We start from the raw sequence: 16,266 nt of genomic DNA on the forward strand, positions 1-16,266 counted from the left end.
TGTCAGCACAGACTGACACGGGGCTCGAACCCACAGACCGTGAGATCATGACCTGAGCCAAAATCAGACGCTTAACTGACTGAGCCACCCAGGCGCCCCTCATTGTGTCAGTTTTAAGTGATTTACTCTATGACAGCAAAAGTAGAATTTTCCACTTTTAAGGCTTATGCCACAGATCTGTATGGTTTCAAGAACAGATTAAGAATCTCAAAGGAAAATGAAAAAAGTTAGGATCTAGAAGATCCCCTAACAGTCATGAAAAACTTGGGATGCTATCAAATATCTACTGCTTGTTGAGCAAATATAATCTGCTAGCCTCCCTCTTTTCACCCCAAAAGAAACTAAGAATATTTGTCAAAAACATCACTATTTCTGGAGAGGAAAGAACACGGTGTTGCTGGGATCCGTCTTGTGAACTGTGACATGTCCTCTTGTTTGTTTTCATTTGGGTCAGCTCCCCACTCCTCCTTTAGATGCCCCCGTGCATACACACTGCCTTGAAGGTGGCAGTGTGGGTTTTGAGTTTATGGTTATTGTTATTATTGCTGTTATTATAAAAGAAATACATTACCATTGTAAGGGGAATCTTGTCTGGATGCCAGGCAAGCTGTGCACAGTCTTTGTCTTTTACTGGGCCTTGACAGATTTTTCCCCCTTCATCTCCCTTTAAAAGAGTGCATTTTTTCTCAGGTGGGGAATGAGCACCTGTTTTGTGCTTCAGCAGTGGTATTTTTCTAGTCCATCATTGTGCTGCTCATTTAAATTGGGAATGAAAAGGCAATTTCCCCAAAGAACAACATTTTAATCCTCTGACTAAAATAACAAAAAGAGAAGTAGGCCAGCCTACTAGCTTGTCATGAGCTCTCATGTAATCCTGACCTTTCAAAATGTCAGTTCTGCTTTTACTATCCAGATCTCTCTTCACTCTGCCTTCACTAACTCAGGCTAATGACACACTTTTTCAGTCCAAAGGAGCCCAAGGCAGGGTCTGTCTTCTTCATCTGAAATTATTACATTATTTTCTAAAGTCTATTTCAAAGTGTTTTCTAAGAATTCCTAGTTATAATACTCATTATATTAATAATTTAGGTTTGTGCTCTCACCAAGCCAGTATTTAGTTCTATCACTCAGGGATATTTCTCCCCTCCCTTCCAGGAACTAGTATTTTTTAATCCATGACCCTCAGTCCAGACTCCCATGCCTTTCACTGCTTCTGAACCCTCTCTCATTTTGTTTAAAATTAACACCCAAATGTTTTTTTTGTCTTACACACATAGTCTTACCTGAGATGATAGAAACAGTTGTGCAAACAAAACCTTCATCAGACGTAAATAGTTTGACAGAAGTGTCTGTGAACTCACTACATTCCTAGAGAGATGAAGGCATTGGACTGTGTGTGGCGCTTAATGACCCTTTTCTCTGACTTCTATTCACCAAGTAACTTTCTAATTATATCTTGGCTTCCTGGGTACATTCGCCCATAGTGAAATGGGTGAAAATATGTTAAATAGAAATTTTCTTGATAATTATATTTTTATTGTAGTTTAAGAAATTTGGCAATCTGGTTAAGTTGAAAAGAAATAGAAAGTATAAGCCCTAAAAGGCTTCTCATATTTAGATCTACCCTGAATAATAGCCTTTTATCAGAAATATTAAGCCCTGAGATACAGAAAAGCTAGCAAACTATGGCTTCCTGCTCAGTAAAAACCCCTTGAAGCACCTCTTCTTCCCCCATTTAGATTATTCATAGTTTTTTGAACCTTTGTTCTGCCCTGCTTGTAGTCAACTTGTTTAGGAACATAGTAAACTTAGCTGTTACAGAGGGGTTGCATGTCTTTTGTTTTAGATCAGTACTTCTTAACTGTTTTTCCACTTCACACCTGCACAAGATGCCATGTCGCCTTCAGCAGTAGCCCTGGGTTTGAAAGAACGTGCACGAGCGCACGCGCGCACGCGCGCACACCCCTACACCCCTACCCCTTCTCCATGGTTGTGATATCTGGGGAGTGATCATTCTCCTTAATTCCAATTTTGAGAATTGCTTTTTTATCCATCTAAATTCTATTTCAGAGAATTTGGATGTCAGCTACCTGGAAATCAGGTATTAAACTGCCTGATTTTAAGAGGTCACTTTCTCTTCTGTGATCTTCTGAACTTTATTTCTCAACGTTGCTTTGTCACCTTTGTCTACTCTGCCCTTTTATGGTTTCTCCTAGTTCAGTTCTGTGGAAGGAAAACTTGGTTGTTCAGTAGTTCAGAGGCTCAACTGTACTGTACATGGCTTTTGGAAAGTCTGCGTGCCCCATACTGCCCCTTCTCCACTACACATACACATACACACATAAAATGTTGTCATAGCTCTTGGAATATTCTTGTATCCAAGTATAGAAGATTTATATATGTGAAATAGCCAAGGATGGATGCATTTCCCAGTGCAGAGCAAGGACTTGTCAGTAGGCTTATCCAGGCCCTTAAATATACTTACATTTTCTGTGCTCAAAGGACTAAAATAAGGAATTAGGGGACATAATTTCAGATTATTGTCTAGCAAAAAATACAGTTACTAGCCTTGAAGGAAACTCAGGATGCATTTTTATGTTTTCTTGTATTTAAGTAGAAGAATCAAGCCCAATTAAAGTACATCTCTTAACTATTTGGTCTACTCTGTCAAGTGTTGTCTCTAACCTTCTTCCCCCTCTGTTTTCCCAGGATTACCTTTTTCCGCTAAGATCAGCTTCCATCCAGACATCATTCAGTGTCTTTATTGCTCTTTTTCAGTCAAGAAGAATATAATTTGGTCATCATTGATAATTGCATTTGCCATCAAGAGTTTTATTGGTAGTTAGCAGATATTGGAGAGACTACCTGAATCCATCAATCCCAAATTCTAAACTCTTAATTCTAGATGGTTCAGCCGGTTGAGCAGTCTGCCACATCTCCTCTATTTGTCCTATTACTCTAAGATAACATAAGCATTGATGACCCACCATTTACATTAACCACAGGAATGCTTTTCTTTGGGAACTTAACTATTGCAGTATTGACAAAGTAGGCGAGTTCAACTGTGTCTAACCTCTGATCTAGAAAAACATTATTGAGTAAATCATTACAGATAGGGTTGTGAAACAACACATCACTCTAAAACTGTGCCTTTCAAAGTTTTTATGAATATTATCTTATCCTTTTACCACGCCCTTAAGAATTAGGCATTGAACAGAGGATAGAAAGACAAAGTGGTCAAGGTCAGGCAAGCTATTTCCTGGGAGAGAAACTCAGAACTAATCCAGGGAGTCGGAAATCCAAGTTTTTCCCTTCTACAGCCCTTCCCTTTTTACTAGTCCCTGGGATCTTACTGCTCTTTAGTGGTGGTGAGGTATTTCTGATTGATAAATAATTTACTTAACTATTACAGAGTTCTGTTATTGAGCAGAAGAAACATGAAATCAAACAAACGATTTCGAAATCTGTGATAAATTATCATTCCTGTAAAGATCTTACATAGTGAGATGTGGACATACCGTGATACCAGCTGTAATCAGTGAACTAAAACATAGTGCTTTCCCTTCTGTCGAGTTGAGTGAAAGGGCTGCAGGACAGAAGCTTGCCCCTTTCTGGTTTACCTCCTTACTGCCTGAGAGTATTCTTAGTCAAGGCAAATGCATATTTAGGAGCACCTGGGCGCTCAGTTGGTTAAGCGTCCCGCTTCAGCTCAGGTTATGATCTCACGGTCCGTGAGTTCAAGCCCCGCGTCAGACTGTGCTGACAGCTCAGAACCGGGGGCCTGCTTCGGATTCGGTGTTTCCCTCCCTCTCTGCCCATCCCCCGCTCACTCTGTGTCCCTCTCTGTCTCTCAAAAATGAATAAACATTTAAGAAAAAAAAGACTAGCTGCTTAAAACTCAGGCAAAACCAGCCAGTTTTTAAACACTGTACCCGTCTTTTGTTGTTGTTTGGGGGGATGTTTTTGTTTTTGTTTTTGTTTTTTAGAAAACATGAAAAAATTGTGATATAATTGAAAAATTCAGGAAGTTGAGGTTAATAAAAAAAATTTTAAATCCTCTGAAATTAAAATTAAAATTTACCTAAACTTAGATCTAATTAAGAAAATTTCTAGAGAAAAACAAGGTAGGAAGCTCGATAATTTAGAGGTGCAGTCAAAAGTGATTTTATTACTATAGTTATAAAGTTATTATAACAGGGCCATTTAATGACACTTGGACAAAGGTTAGTATTAATGTGAAGGGGTTCTCAGATTCAGGTAAAGCTGCTGATCCACTTGCCTTCCAGACATCTCAGATTCAGAATCCTTTAAACACCTCAACTCAATGTGTACAGAACAGAACTCATTAGACACACATACATACCCCAACAGTCACCAGCCCCCAGCTTCATTGCCTGTATTCCTAGATAGGAATGATGCTAAATGATGCTGCCTGAGACTAAAACCCAGGAAGCATCCTTAATGCTCTTTTTCTCTCCTTTTTTGCTAAGAGAAAACAGAAGAGCATAAATCATGATCCCTGCCTAGTTGCTTACTTCTCAAGTAGCTTACTTGTGTTTGGAAAGCTAAGACAAAGACAAATCAGTTAAAGACACAAATTGTATGATAAATATACATGATTCCTTATCGCCAATGTGTTTTACACTATGGCTTAGGAGTTGAGAAAAAGATACAGTCACTCCAAGTGGACATGGTTTTGAAATAGTCCAGGATGTAACTGATAAAGAGCACCCTACTGCCTTGATGACCTGTGCTTCATTAGTACATTCTCCCTGATCCTTTTTTACCAGGAAAACACACACAAGTGACCCTTTGTTGATACCTATTTTAAGCAAGGTTGCCATTTGCGATTTTAATCTTTTCATCTCCTGAGCGTCCCACCAGCAGTCCCCGGAAATGCCTCTTAAAGTTGATAGAGCCTGTGACTGCCTCTCTGATGCCTCTCTTCTTCAGCACCTCGATGCTATACTGCTGTTCCAGGTTAGAGTTCAGTGGGTACTGGTAACGTTTCTGCAGTATGCTGTGGGTTTGAAGGCCCCTTCCCCTTGCCATGGTGCTGTGAAAGATACCTACCTACCTACCTGTACTTATCTGTTCTGTCTTTGAGGCTAAACAAGCCTAATTGCCACAGCCACCATTTCAGGGCTGGTTTGATGGCCCTTTGGAAGACATTTTTACATTAGTTGAGGTTAATTAAAATATTGAAGTACTATTATTGGAACATGGGATAGCAACAGGTCCAAGTCTCACAACCATAAAAATGGTTAGATCTCACCTGTGGATTATTACTCAGTTTCTTTTTCTGTGTGGACATCACTTTTTTTTTTTTTAAAGTGCTTTCTCAGTTTCCTCCAGAGTACTTTGTCCTCTTGGGTACCTCTTGATTTCATTATCTCTAAGCATATTTGGTTTTGTACTGTTTTTTAATCTTTTTTGTTTGTTTACTTATTTATTCTGAGAGAAGGAGGCAGGAGAGAATCCCAAGCAGGGTCCACTCTGTCAGCGCAGAGCCTGATGCTAGACTTGAATTCACAAAACAAAATACCATGACCTGAGCTGAAATCCAGAGTTGGTCACTTAACCTCAGCCATCCAGGCACCCCTCTAAGCATATTGGTCACCCCAAATACTAAAGTCTACTTCCAAAGCACAACCTTAGGAATGGAGCAGCGGTGAGAAGATTTTCTCACTTTGATAATGATTGTGCTTCTCAAGTTGAGGAGGACAGTTTAGCTCCAGTTTTTCTCTGCAGTAAGGTGCCATGATATTGCCTGTTTATTTTTACTTTAAGGACCAGTGTAGCCCTGGAGATGCGGTCCCTCTGCTGGCAGGCAGAGCACTCTTGGTGGTAAAAGTATGGCTTCTAGCCACAGCTCCTATCTGGAAGCCAGTACAAAGGAAGATGTTAATAACACAGACTGCCAGCATGACTTTTGTATTAAGGCAGTCAGATTTACTTAACTGAGTAGCCCCCAAAGCTATCAATGCACTTTAGTTCAGTATAATAAAAGTAATTGCTAAACTTTAATGATAGTGCACATGATAATGACCCTGAATTGTTAAGAAAGAACAGATTGTGTTCAGAGGAAGATATAATTTTTAAAAGACTTCTTCTATCAAAAATATTTAAAAAATTTTTAATGGTACTTGAAGTGTAAACTTAATGCAGAAAATTCACTTTAGGTTGAATGTGCATTTAGGTTGAATGCACATGTCTGAGTTGTTATTGAAGTATGTTTAATGTGATTATCTGACAGTAAAGGTAACTGATGACTTTGTAGTTTTTCCTTTTGCACTAATACTAAGTGGAAGAGAGGGAACGTGCTCTATTAAGACCAAAAATGGTTACATGTTTTGGCCAAGGTTACACAACTAGTAAGGGGGGGGAATACTCACCACTGTCTCCCAGTGCTCTGTCCTGTGACAAGATACTGTGCTGTTGGTTCCACCTGACAGAGCGGCAGGGCACGTCCCCGCAGGGTCCTCCCAGGACTCACTTCTCTGTGAGCTACAAAGCGTACAGCTGCATGAGGAGTGTGTTAAGCTTCTGTGTACATATCGTTGTGTCTAAGAGTTGGAAATGACCTAACAGTCAGTCACCCAGGGGTGTCACTGGTGTCTCCCTTTTCTAGATTTAGGAAGGAGATATTTGCCATTCTCATACAGCAGGGGGAGCTTCTTCCTGGTGGCCTTTCAGATGTTGCCTTTTTGAAACTTTTACTGAAGGACAATATATAGGCAGGAAAATGCACATATTATAAGTATACTGCCCAGTGAGGCTCTTTCCCAGTCACCTTTTGTCTTCTGCTTGTTAGATTTTGGCCCTGTTGCCAACACATAGTTTAAAGTTCACCATCCCCGGGGCACCTGGGTGGCTTAGTTAGTCAAGCATCGACTTTGGCTCAGGTCATGATCTCACGGTTGGTGGGTTTGAGCCCTGCTTCAGGCTCTGTGCTGACAGTTCAGAGCCTGGAGCCTGCTTCAGATCCTGTGTCTCCCTTTCTCTGCTCCTCCCGCACTCAAGCAAGCTTGCTCGCTTGCTTGCTCGCTCTCTCAAAAATAAATAAACCTTAAAAAAAATTTTAAGTTCACCATCCTCATGCACCTGGTATAATATTTCTGGAAGAATCTTTTTTTTCTTGGTTTATTTACAATTCAGTGACCGGTTTCAAATTTGAAGTAAGCATCTGCTAAGACATTTGTAGTCTTTCTTTTTTTTTTTTTTTATGTTTTTAAATTTATTTTTGAGAGACAGAGAGAGCGCGAGCAGGGGAGGGTCAGAGAGAGAGGGAGACACAGAATCCGAAGCAGGCCCCAGGCTTCGAGCTGTCAGCACAGAGCCCAACGCGGGCCCGAACCCAAGAACCGCGAGATCATAACCTGAGCCGAAGCTGGACGCTCAACCGACTGAGCCACCCAGGCGCCCCTGTAGTCTTCCTAATCTATAGTCTCATGTAGGTCCTTTTAAATGCCAATGGCACCACTAAAACTACTGTCTTGCTAGTTGTGAAAATAAAATAGTGGAATCTTTCTTCATGCAGAGTAGTTTGAACAATAGATTTGACCATTAGTTCTTGGTTTTATTTTGTTTTGTATTTAGAGTGATGTTTTGGCAGTTTTTCACCACCTGGTCTTAAAAATCTCCCTGAGTCCAGAAAGGGTGAGCACCTGTTCTTTGGTGCTTGGTGTTTTGTGTGTGCTTTCTACCATCTCACAACAATCCTTTGAAATATCAATACTGAGTTCCAACTTCAGATGAAGAAACCAAGGTTCAGAGAGGTTAAGTAATTTGCCTAAGATCCTATAGATAGTAAATGTCAGAGCTAGAAGTAGAATGTGAGTTTTTCATATTCCACAATCTGTGCTCTTTTCATTAAAAGCACTCTGCTTCAGAGGCCAGAGGGGCATGGAAGGTAGGAGGCCAGTGTAGGCTGTCGTAGGGTCAGCTTTCCTGGAAAGGCACCTCATGGCTGGGAGATAAAGTCAGAGATTGAAGAAAGGAAGAATTAGCTGGAAGAGACTATCAACATTTGTCCAACACATGTTTATTAAGCTCCCCTCAGGACTTCACCAGTTTCATAGTCAGATGGTAGTATCCTAAGGAATTACAGTTCAGAGAGAGAGATATTGAAAAGTTGTATAGAAGTCCAGAAAATTGGAGCACTTCAACTATTTAGGCTTAGTAAAACCCAGACATCCAGAAACACAAAGCAGCTTTTGAAAGCACTAAGCTCTCTGAGCAGGAAATGCACTTAGCCTTTCTTGAATCTAGTATCATTTTTGCCCACCACAACTCCACAGTTGTCCTGGATAACTTATGGAAGTGATTGACAGGGGTTGTCTGATGTAGAATGACTGCTTGTGGAGTATGGTAAAATGCTTCTTGAAGGCCTAGGAGAACGTTGCAGGTGGGGGCTGGGCTGAGAACACATCATGCCGCCTCCTTGCAGTGACAGAACCTTGCTGTTCCCCAGGAGATTTCCTGTTTTCTTGCTTAGAGCCTAGGAGTCAGCAGCTGCTTGTAATTCCATCTTTCAGTGTATCTGAATTGTGAAAGTATTGATCTCTATTTTCATTGCCCCAGGAAGGGAGCAGAAGGATTCCTATGTTACTGTTCGCAGAATTATGTCCAACCAATTAGTCATGCTGAGAAACCATGTTACAACTGTAATTTCTCTAAATATTTCCAAACCAAGATTTGCAGTATAGTGTGTTAAATTTTTGTCAGTGTTGTGGACTTAAAAATAAATAATTATTTCATAGGAATACCCAGACCTAAAACAAAAGTATATGTTGACCAACTGGAGTTAATAATGTGCCCAAAATTTTATTTTCCAAACAATTCTTTTCAATGATATTTCTTCTCTATAAGATAAAGATCACTGTGAATGATCTCTTAAAAAGTATGAAGAATGTTACTTAAATTTGAGAATTTAATAGGGCTGGCCTTATATTTTAATTAGGTAAATACCGTTCATTTATGGAATCAAATATATGTGGACACTTAGAAGCAGTTTTAGAGTGTCCATTCTCTTTACAACATGAGTAACATCTGGTGAATTTCATAGTGTGGAAATGTTCTTTGGAGGATAACCATACTAACTTCTTCTTTCTCTTTGTTTGTCTAGTGAGAATTCAACAGAGGCCATAGCAGTAGACTCTAACAATCAGTCCAAGTCCCCACTGGAGAAGTTTATGGTCAAACTGTGCACCCATCATCAGAAGCAGTTCATTCGTGTTCTGAACGACCTATACACCGAATCCCAGCCGGGCACAGAGGACCTGCCACCTGATTCTGGAGCAATGGATGCATCCACTTGTAGTGCTGGCTGTGCCCAGCTAGGCACCAAACATAAGGAAAAGGATGCTGTGTGTCTCGATATGAAGTCTCCTACTTCTGTAGATTTGTTTGTAGACTCCTCGGGCTCTCACAGCCCTCCACACTTGACAGAACAGACCCTGGAGGAGCCCCCTCCCGAGACAGAGTCTGTAGATGGAAGACAAAATGCCTTGACTAATATCCAGAAGGATTCCTCTGAACTTCCAACCACTAAGCCTAATTCTGGTAGTTCAATGGATAGTTCCACTCTGGGATACCTCACTGCATCGAATTCTTCCTCATTAAACTTCCACCACATCGCTAAGAGCTTGGAGGGGCAAACCACTGGACAGGAGCAAGACACAAATGTGAAAATACACGAGGATGGGAAAGACCATATGCAGAGCTCAGCTTTAGTAGAAAGTCTGTTTGCAGTAAAAGGGGCATCTGACAATAGTGAGGAGAGCAACAGCTGTATTATTTCTCAAAGAAATTCATTCAAAGCTTTATCAGAAGAGGCTTGGGACTCAGGGTTTACCGGGAATTCACCTAGAACTGCTGACAAAGAGAATGCTTTACTGTGTAGCTCGAAAACACCTTCGCACCAGGAGTTAGAGTCCAGTGAACAAGATTCACGGCCAAAACAAGAGAACCATCTTCACTCACTGGGAAGAAATAAGGTGAGTTATCATTTACATCCCAGTGATAAGGGCCAGTTTGATCATTCCAAAGATGGTTGGTTAGCCCCCAGCCCGATGCCAGCTGTACACAAAGCATCTAATGGACATTCACGAACCAAGCTGATATCAACCTCCATTAAGACAGCTCGGAAAAGTAAAAGGGCATCAGGGTTGAGGATAAACGATTATGATAACCAGTGTGATGTTGTTTATATCAGTCAGCCAATAACGGAATGCCACTTTGAGAATCAAAGATCAATATTATCATCTCGGAAAACAGCCAGAAAGAGTACTCGAGGATATTTTTTCAATGGTGATTGCTGTGAGCTGCCAACTGTTCGCACACTGGCCAGAAATTTACACCCCCAAGAGAAAGCGAGCTGTTCAACGCTGGAACCGGAGGCAGTGGTCACTCCCAAGCAGACCCTTACACTTTCAGCCCCTGGACCCGCCGTGGGTGTGCAGCATCCCAGAGAGGATGACCACAAAGAACCTAGTAAAGAAATAACCTCCCTCAAGGAAGGAAACAGAGATGCTTCCTCTGAGAAGGAATCTCAAGAGCCTGAGGTTTGCGCCATGACAAATAAACCAAGTCCAAGCAGCTCTCCTAGGTCCCAGGAAACGACAGCCTCCAGCCTGGTGTCACCTCCCCCTGTTCACCTTCCTGAAGAGGACATGCCAGAAGGCAGCTCCGTGGTCTCAACTCCTGCAGCAAGTGGGATGGCTTCCCCTGAACGAGACCAGCAACCAGTTGAACTGCTGGAAATCAAAGAGGGGACTGTCACCCAAGACTGTCACTTGGTTTCCTCTCTTGAGAGCATTTCTGAGGGAGGCAGTGAAGATGTTGTTTCTAGGCCTCATTCTTCTCCTGAAACAGTCAGTAGAGAGGAAAATCCTCTGTGCTCAGAAAGTCAGAGTCCCCCAGGGGGCTTAGAGCCTCCTCTGAGCCTGGGAAAAGCTGAAGACAACCAAAGCATCAGTACTGAGGCTGAGACTGAAGACACTCAGGAGCTAGATACTGACCCACTCTTGAAGGAAAGCAGCACTTTTACTAATGAAAACTCCAATGAAATTGAGGAAAGTGAGAAAGCAGGTGGTACAGGAAAATTAGAAGGACAGAGCAGTGATGTAAAATATGTTTCAGAAAAAGATATGTATGATCAAAACATTGACTCATCCGAAGAGAATTTGGACAAGAAGAAAAAAGGTAAAAAACTCCCAGAGGCTTCTGACAGGTGCCTAAGAAGTCAGCTTCCAGATCCTTCCTCCTCTGATAGGTGCCTAAGAAGTCAAAGTTCGGATTCATCCTCCACTATTCCTGAGATCAAGGTTTCCAAAACTCCTAGTATGAAACGTTCTAAAAAAGAAGGGTGCCCTGGTGAGACAACACCTGAGGGCCTTCTGGCAGACGGTCTCCAGACGAAAGCTCTGGAGGACACCGAAAACCCAGATGTCAATGACAACCCCTCTGAGAAAGATGCTGAGCAGGAGGGCAAAGAAGGTGGGATCATTACCAGGCAGACTTCTAAAAACATGCTGGCAAAAGAAGTCAAAGGGGAAGAAGGAGGTATTTTCCCCAGCGGTGATCCCATGACCACAGTAGGCCAGCCCTTGCCTGGAGAAAGACTGGAAATCTATGTTCAGTCTAAGTTAGGTGAGAAAAAGGCTCATGCTCCCTTGGAAAGTGTTCCTTGTACTTTCCCAGAACAATCAAAAGAGAAACCAGAACCAGTTCCTGCACGCGATACAGAGGAGGTTGTGAATGAGGTCGGCGGTGCAAATACCCAGCATAAAGATGACGAGAGTGATGCGCCATCCAGTGCACTTGGCTTAGCAAGTGGTGGAAGTGGTGATACGGCCGAGCCCCCACAGTGGGTCCCGAGGCTTACAAGACTGACCTCTTCTACCTACAACCTCAGACATGCTCATTCTCTGGACTCCTTGGATACTGCGAAAGTGACTTCAGAAAAGGAAGCAGCACAGGGAAACCCAAAGCCAAAGGAAAATGAAGCTTCAGAGAATGGAGAGCCCTTAGACGAGAATGATGTGGACACAGTGATAGATGACCAGCCAAAGTTTGTAGAATGGTGCGCGGAGGAGGAGAACCAAGAGCTCATTGCCAACTTCAATGCCCAGTACGCGAGAGTCCAGAAAGGCTGGATCCAGTTGGAGAAGGAAGCTCAGCCAACGCCAAGATCAAGGAACAAGTCAGATAAACTGAAGGAGATTTGGAAAAGCAAAAAAAGGTCACGGAAATGTAGGGGTTCATTGGAGGTTCAAAAGTTTTCTCCTATTCAGATGCTGTTTATGACAAACTTTAAATTATCTAATGTTTGCAAATGGTTCTTAGAGACAACTGAAACCCGGTCTCTGGTGATCGTGAAGAAGCTCAATACTCGTCTTCCAGGAGACATCCCCCCTGTCAAGCATCCTCTACAGAAGTTCTCTCCTTCCAGTCTGTACCCCAGCTCACTACAGGCTGAACGCTTGAAAAAACACTTGAAGAAATTTCCTGGAGCTACTCCTGCCAGGAACAATTGGAAAACACAGAAGCTATGGGCTAAATTTCGAGAGAATCCGGATCAAGTGGAGCCAGAGGACGGCAGTGATGTCAGCCTCGGTCCCAATTCTGAAGACAGCGTAGAAGAGGTCAAGGAAAGTAGAAATACCCATCCTCCCACAAACTCACCTACCCCAGCCAGTACTCGGATCCTCAGAAAATACTCCAATATTCGAGGAAAGCTCAGAGCCCAGCAGTGTTTGATCAAGAATGAGAAAATGGAGAGCCCATGTGGACAAGCTGTGGAGAGTAAACAGAGTTGTAAGAGTGTCTGCATCAACCCTCTGATGTCCCCCAAGCTTGCCCTGCAGGTGGATGCAGATGGGTTTCCCATTAAGCCCAAGAGCACTGATGGAATGAAGGGAAGGAAAGGGAAGCAGGCGTCTGAAATCTTGCTGAAAGCAGACGTGCAGAATAAACGCAAGAGGACAGAAAGCGGCAGCGCTCAGGACAGGAAGGACAAGGGACCTGTGGTGAAAGCCAGCAAAGAAAAGCATAGTGATGGATCCACCAAAACCCCTGCTGCCAAGAAGCCAGCTGCAAGGGACAGAACCAGCCAACTGCCCAAAAAGACATCCTTGAAAGAGAATAAAGTGAAGATCCCCAAAAAGGCCCCTGGGAAGAACTGCCCTCCCGCTAGGAGGGAAAAAGAAAATACAAACAAAAGACCTGCCCAGCCAGCTGCCTCGGAGACAGTGACGAAGCCTGCAAAGCAAAAGGGGGCAGGTGAATCCTCTTCAAGGCCACAGAAAGCCACCATCAGGAAGCAGAGCAGTGGAAAGTCTCGGGCCAGACCCTTGACGAAAACCCCAGAGAGCAGTGCGGCCCAGAGAAAGCGAAAGCTGAAGGCAAAGCTGGACTCTTCCCACGGCAAACGGAGACGGCTGGATGCAAAGTGATGGCAAGGCTGGGAGCCAAGAGTTAAACTGTCCTACGGAAGTAACCCTTCGTTTTGCATTAACTAAACCTGCTTTTATAAGCTTATCCAGCCTTTCATATCTGCAGTTAATGGAGAACACCACAATTTAAGATGTCAGAAAATGCATCTCAGATGGAGAAGGGAACTTGCAGAGTCTTTCTCTGAAGCTGAGTAAGGGAAGTTATATATTATATTCTGGTTGTTCCTTGGGTTTTAAACTTGGAACCAAGCAGTTTTAGTTTTTAAAAGTACAGTGCCTTATTTATCCTTTTTGTTTTTAAATTTACAAAAGCTAAAAAGCTGATCTATGTGATTAAAGGCTTGTATTTTATACTTGATGCACAAGCACTTGTACTGTAGCCGAGAAGACCACCATCATGCACATAAAAGTAGCTTTTCAGCAGCCACCCTGCAGTGTCTGTACCTGAACAGACACTCCTCTTTGCAAACCCTCACACTGAACTTCCCTCTCTGTCTTGTTTGTTTGTTTAAATGATATTCGAAAGCTAAACCAAATCATTTTTATGGTATGTAGAGAATGCAGAGGGAATTTATTATTATTATAAAAGATGAATATTTCTGTTACCCCTTTTAAAAAATCCTAATTCTGTTCATTATTGGTCACTCTTCTCACTTTTGATCCTTTGTCATTTGAGAAAATGTATTCCAAATTATGCACCCATGGGACAGATGTGTCACATGGTGTTAATATTGGGTTATGACCTTTAAAAATTGTTTAGATCCCCCCAAGTGATTCGCATTACTGATTCTTGCCATCCTTTTCTTTTCTGGCCTTGCAAGCTTGCTAGCGCTCTAACGAGGTTTTCATCCAACTTTTGGGGGGGGGGGGTGTAGGATTTTTTTTTTCATCTTGTAACTGTAACTTGACAGTTAGGCTAAGAGTGACTGTTCTAATATTCTTTCTTACTCTGAATACTTCCATATTCAAAGAAAGCCAGGTTGTTATTTCCAGTAATAGAAAAGTTTAATAAGAGTTTGTGCATGTGCATTTGCCTGTGGCTATTAGCCACAGATGTCTCCCCGCCCCAGTTCTGCAGTAAAATTCTTTGTCGCCATGCAGTGTGCTAGGGCATTCATGAGCTGGTAAATCAGCACAGGCCAGATGGCTTAAATGTGGCCCAGGGTCTCTGTGAGAGAGTTTGGCATGAGACTCAGAAAGGTCTAAACAGCACAGAGTTATGTAAAGGTCAGAGCAATTTTGCTGTTGGAGGAAGCAGCCCGGCTCATAGTGAGCCCACATCGCTCCTCCCATGTGGAGCTGACGTTCAGTGGGTGTGTTCCAATGTGAATGGACATGTTGAGAGTGGGTGTTAGCATTCTAATTGGTTAGCGCCATATTGGTAGGTGATGCGTGTAGTGTTATTCCTGCCTCTGTCATGTCAGGCTCTGTTCCATGGCTCAGAATTGAGAGCTGCGGTGTTTGTAAGTGATGTTGTTTGCCTTTCCTGAGTGACGCCGGAGGTGGTTGCATTGGCTTTACCCTGATGCCTGTAACACTGCTCTGTTAGAGCACAGTGTGAATTCCACATTTCCACTGGGCCACTCTACACAAAAAGGCTTGGTTGTTAAAGCTTCAACCAGCTTCTCTAACATGCTCTGTCACAGAAGTAAGCTTGTGTGGACAGGTGCCACTCTGTCCATTTTACTAAAAGTTTTCCACTTAGATTGTTCAGATCTGTTTGGTCCATTTAGATCTGGATGGACTTTTTTCATGTATAGTTCAGCCAAATGATGATAAAACAGGCCTTCTACCCATTCTGTGAAAAGTTTGCTGTATATAATGAAAACTTCTGATGACTGGATAGGACTGGAGAAAAGCATGTGATTCATGGGAAATTGAAAATTGCATTGAATTTCATAGATAGGGACATTTACTATCTTCAGTGAAGCCTTGACTTTTTTTTTCCAATGTCTCCTCTATCCCATGAGTCTTTTTTTTTCTTTTTAGTATCTTTGACTTTGGCCATTCAAGAGCTACCTATATTATGAAACTGCTGAGTGTGTATGTTGGCAGCCCTTTCTCAGCATTAAGTTGCACAGAAGCATTAGTATGTTTTGAGTAGGTTTGGCTAATCTTTTAAAAGTGGTTTTAATGTTTAAAAAAATATTTTCATATAGTCGTCACTGGACGCTGTTTTTGCAGTGACGTAAACCAGCTGAGGTCTGCCGAGGTCACATGCTCGGACTCCGGTGCCCCCTCAGCTGCACGCAGACTGCCTCGTAGCGGTGCTCGGATTAACTTAGGGAGAGGGGTGGGGCAGCGTGGGTGGGTGGGCCTTCCAGCTGTCGTCTTTATAATTCATTCCATTACTTCTCTAAGTGCTTTTTCATTTTAAAAAGCTTACTTCCAGATAATAGCTTTTTCTCCCGTCTTAGGCGGCCTTTGAGAAAAGGTATGCATGTGTATGCATATTTTTATACCCTGCAGTGGATCATCTTTAAAATCAACTTACACTTTATAGTAGTAACTGCATTTAAATAGCCTGGGATTCTGCATAATTAGAACACTTAAAAATTTAGAATTATTTTTATATTTGTTGAATCTCATTTTTGCTGATTCAGTTAATTTTGCTAATAGAAAGAAAGGAAACAAACAAACTTGAGGGCTGGCTCTGGAACACCCTTTTACACTTGAGGCTGATGCTAGCAAACCTGTACCCTGGACGCCTGCACGCCAGACTTGGAATTGACCCAAGTTTCCCCGTCTCCCCTGTCTCGCAAAGACCTCCTTTTTAAAGCCATCTTCTCAGTATTGCTTGCCACCACAT

The 16,266-nt window shown here is 42.3% G+C and overlaps 1 protein-coding gene across 5 annotated transcripts in view; it reads left to right on the forward strand.

The window, feature by feature from the left end:
• The window catches only part of LCOR (ligand dependent nuclear receptor corepressor), a 134,658-nt gene extending 118,912 nt beyond the window's left edge, over positions 1 to 15,746 (forward strand). For all 5 annotated transcript variants that reach the window (XM_029932315.1, XM_029932316.1, XM_029932314.1 and 2 more), the window contains one exon: positions 9,128 to 15,746. In XM_029932315.1, the coding sequence (XP_029788175.1) occupies positions 9,128 to 13,457 (4,330 nt within the window). In that variant the 3' untranslated portion in view covers positions 13,458 to 15,746. The remainder of the gene's footprint in view (positions 1 to 9,127) is intronic.
• The last annotated feature ends 520 nt before the right edge of the window (positions 15,747 to 16,266 follow it).

Source organism: Suricata suricatta, chromosome 2 (assembly GCF_006229205.1).
Source record: "Suricata suricatta isolate VVHF042 chromosome 2, meerkat_22Aug2017_6uvM2_HiC, whole genome shotgun sequence".
NCBI classification, from domain to species: domain Eukaryota; kingdom Metazoa; phylum Chordata; class Mammalia; order Carnivora; family Herpestidae; genus Suricata; species Suricata suricatta.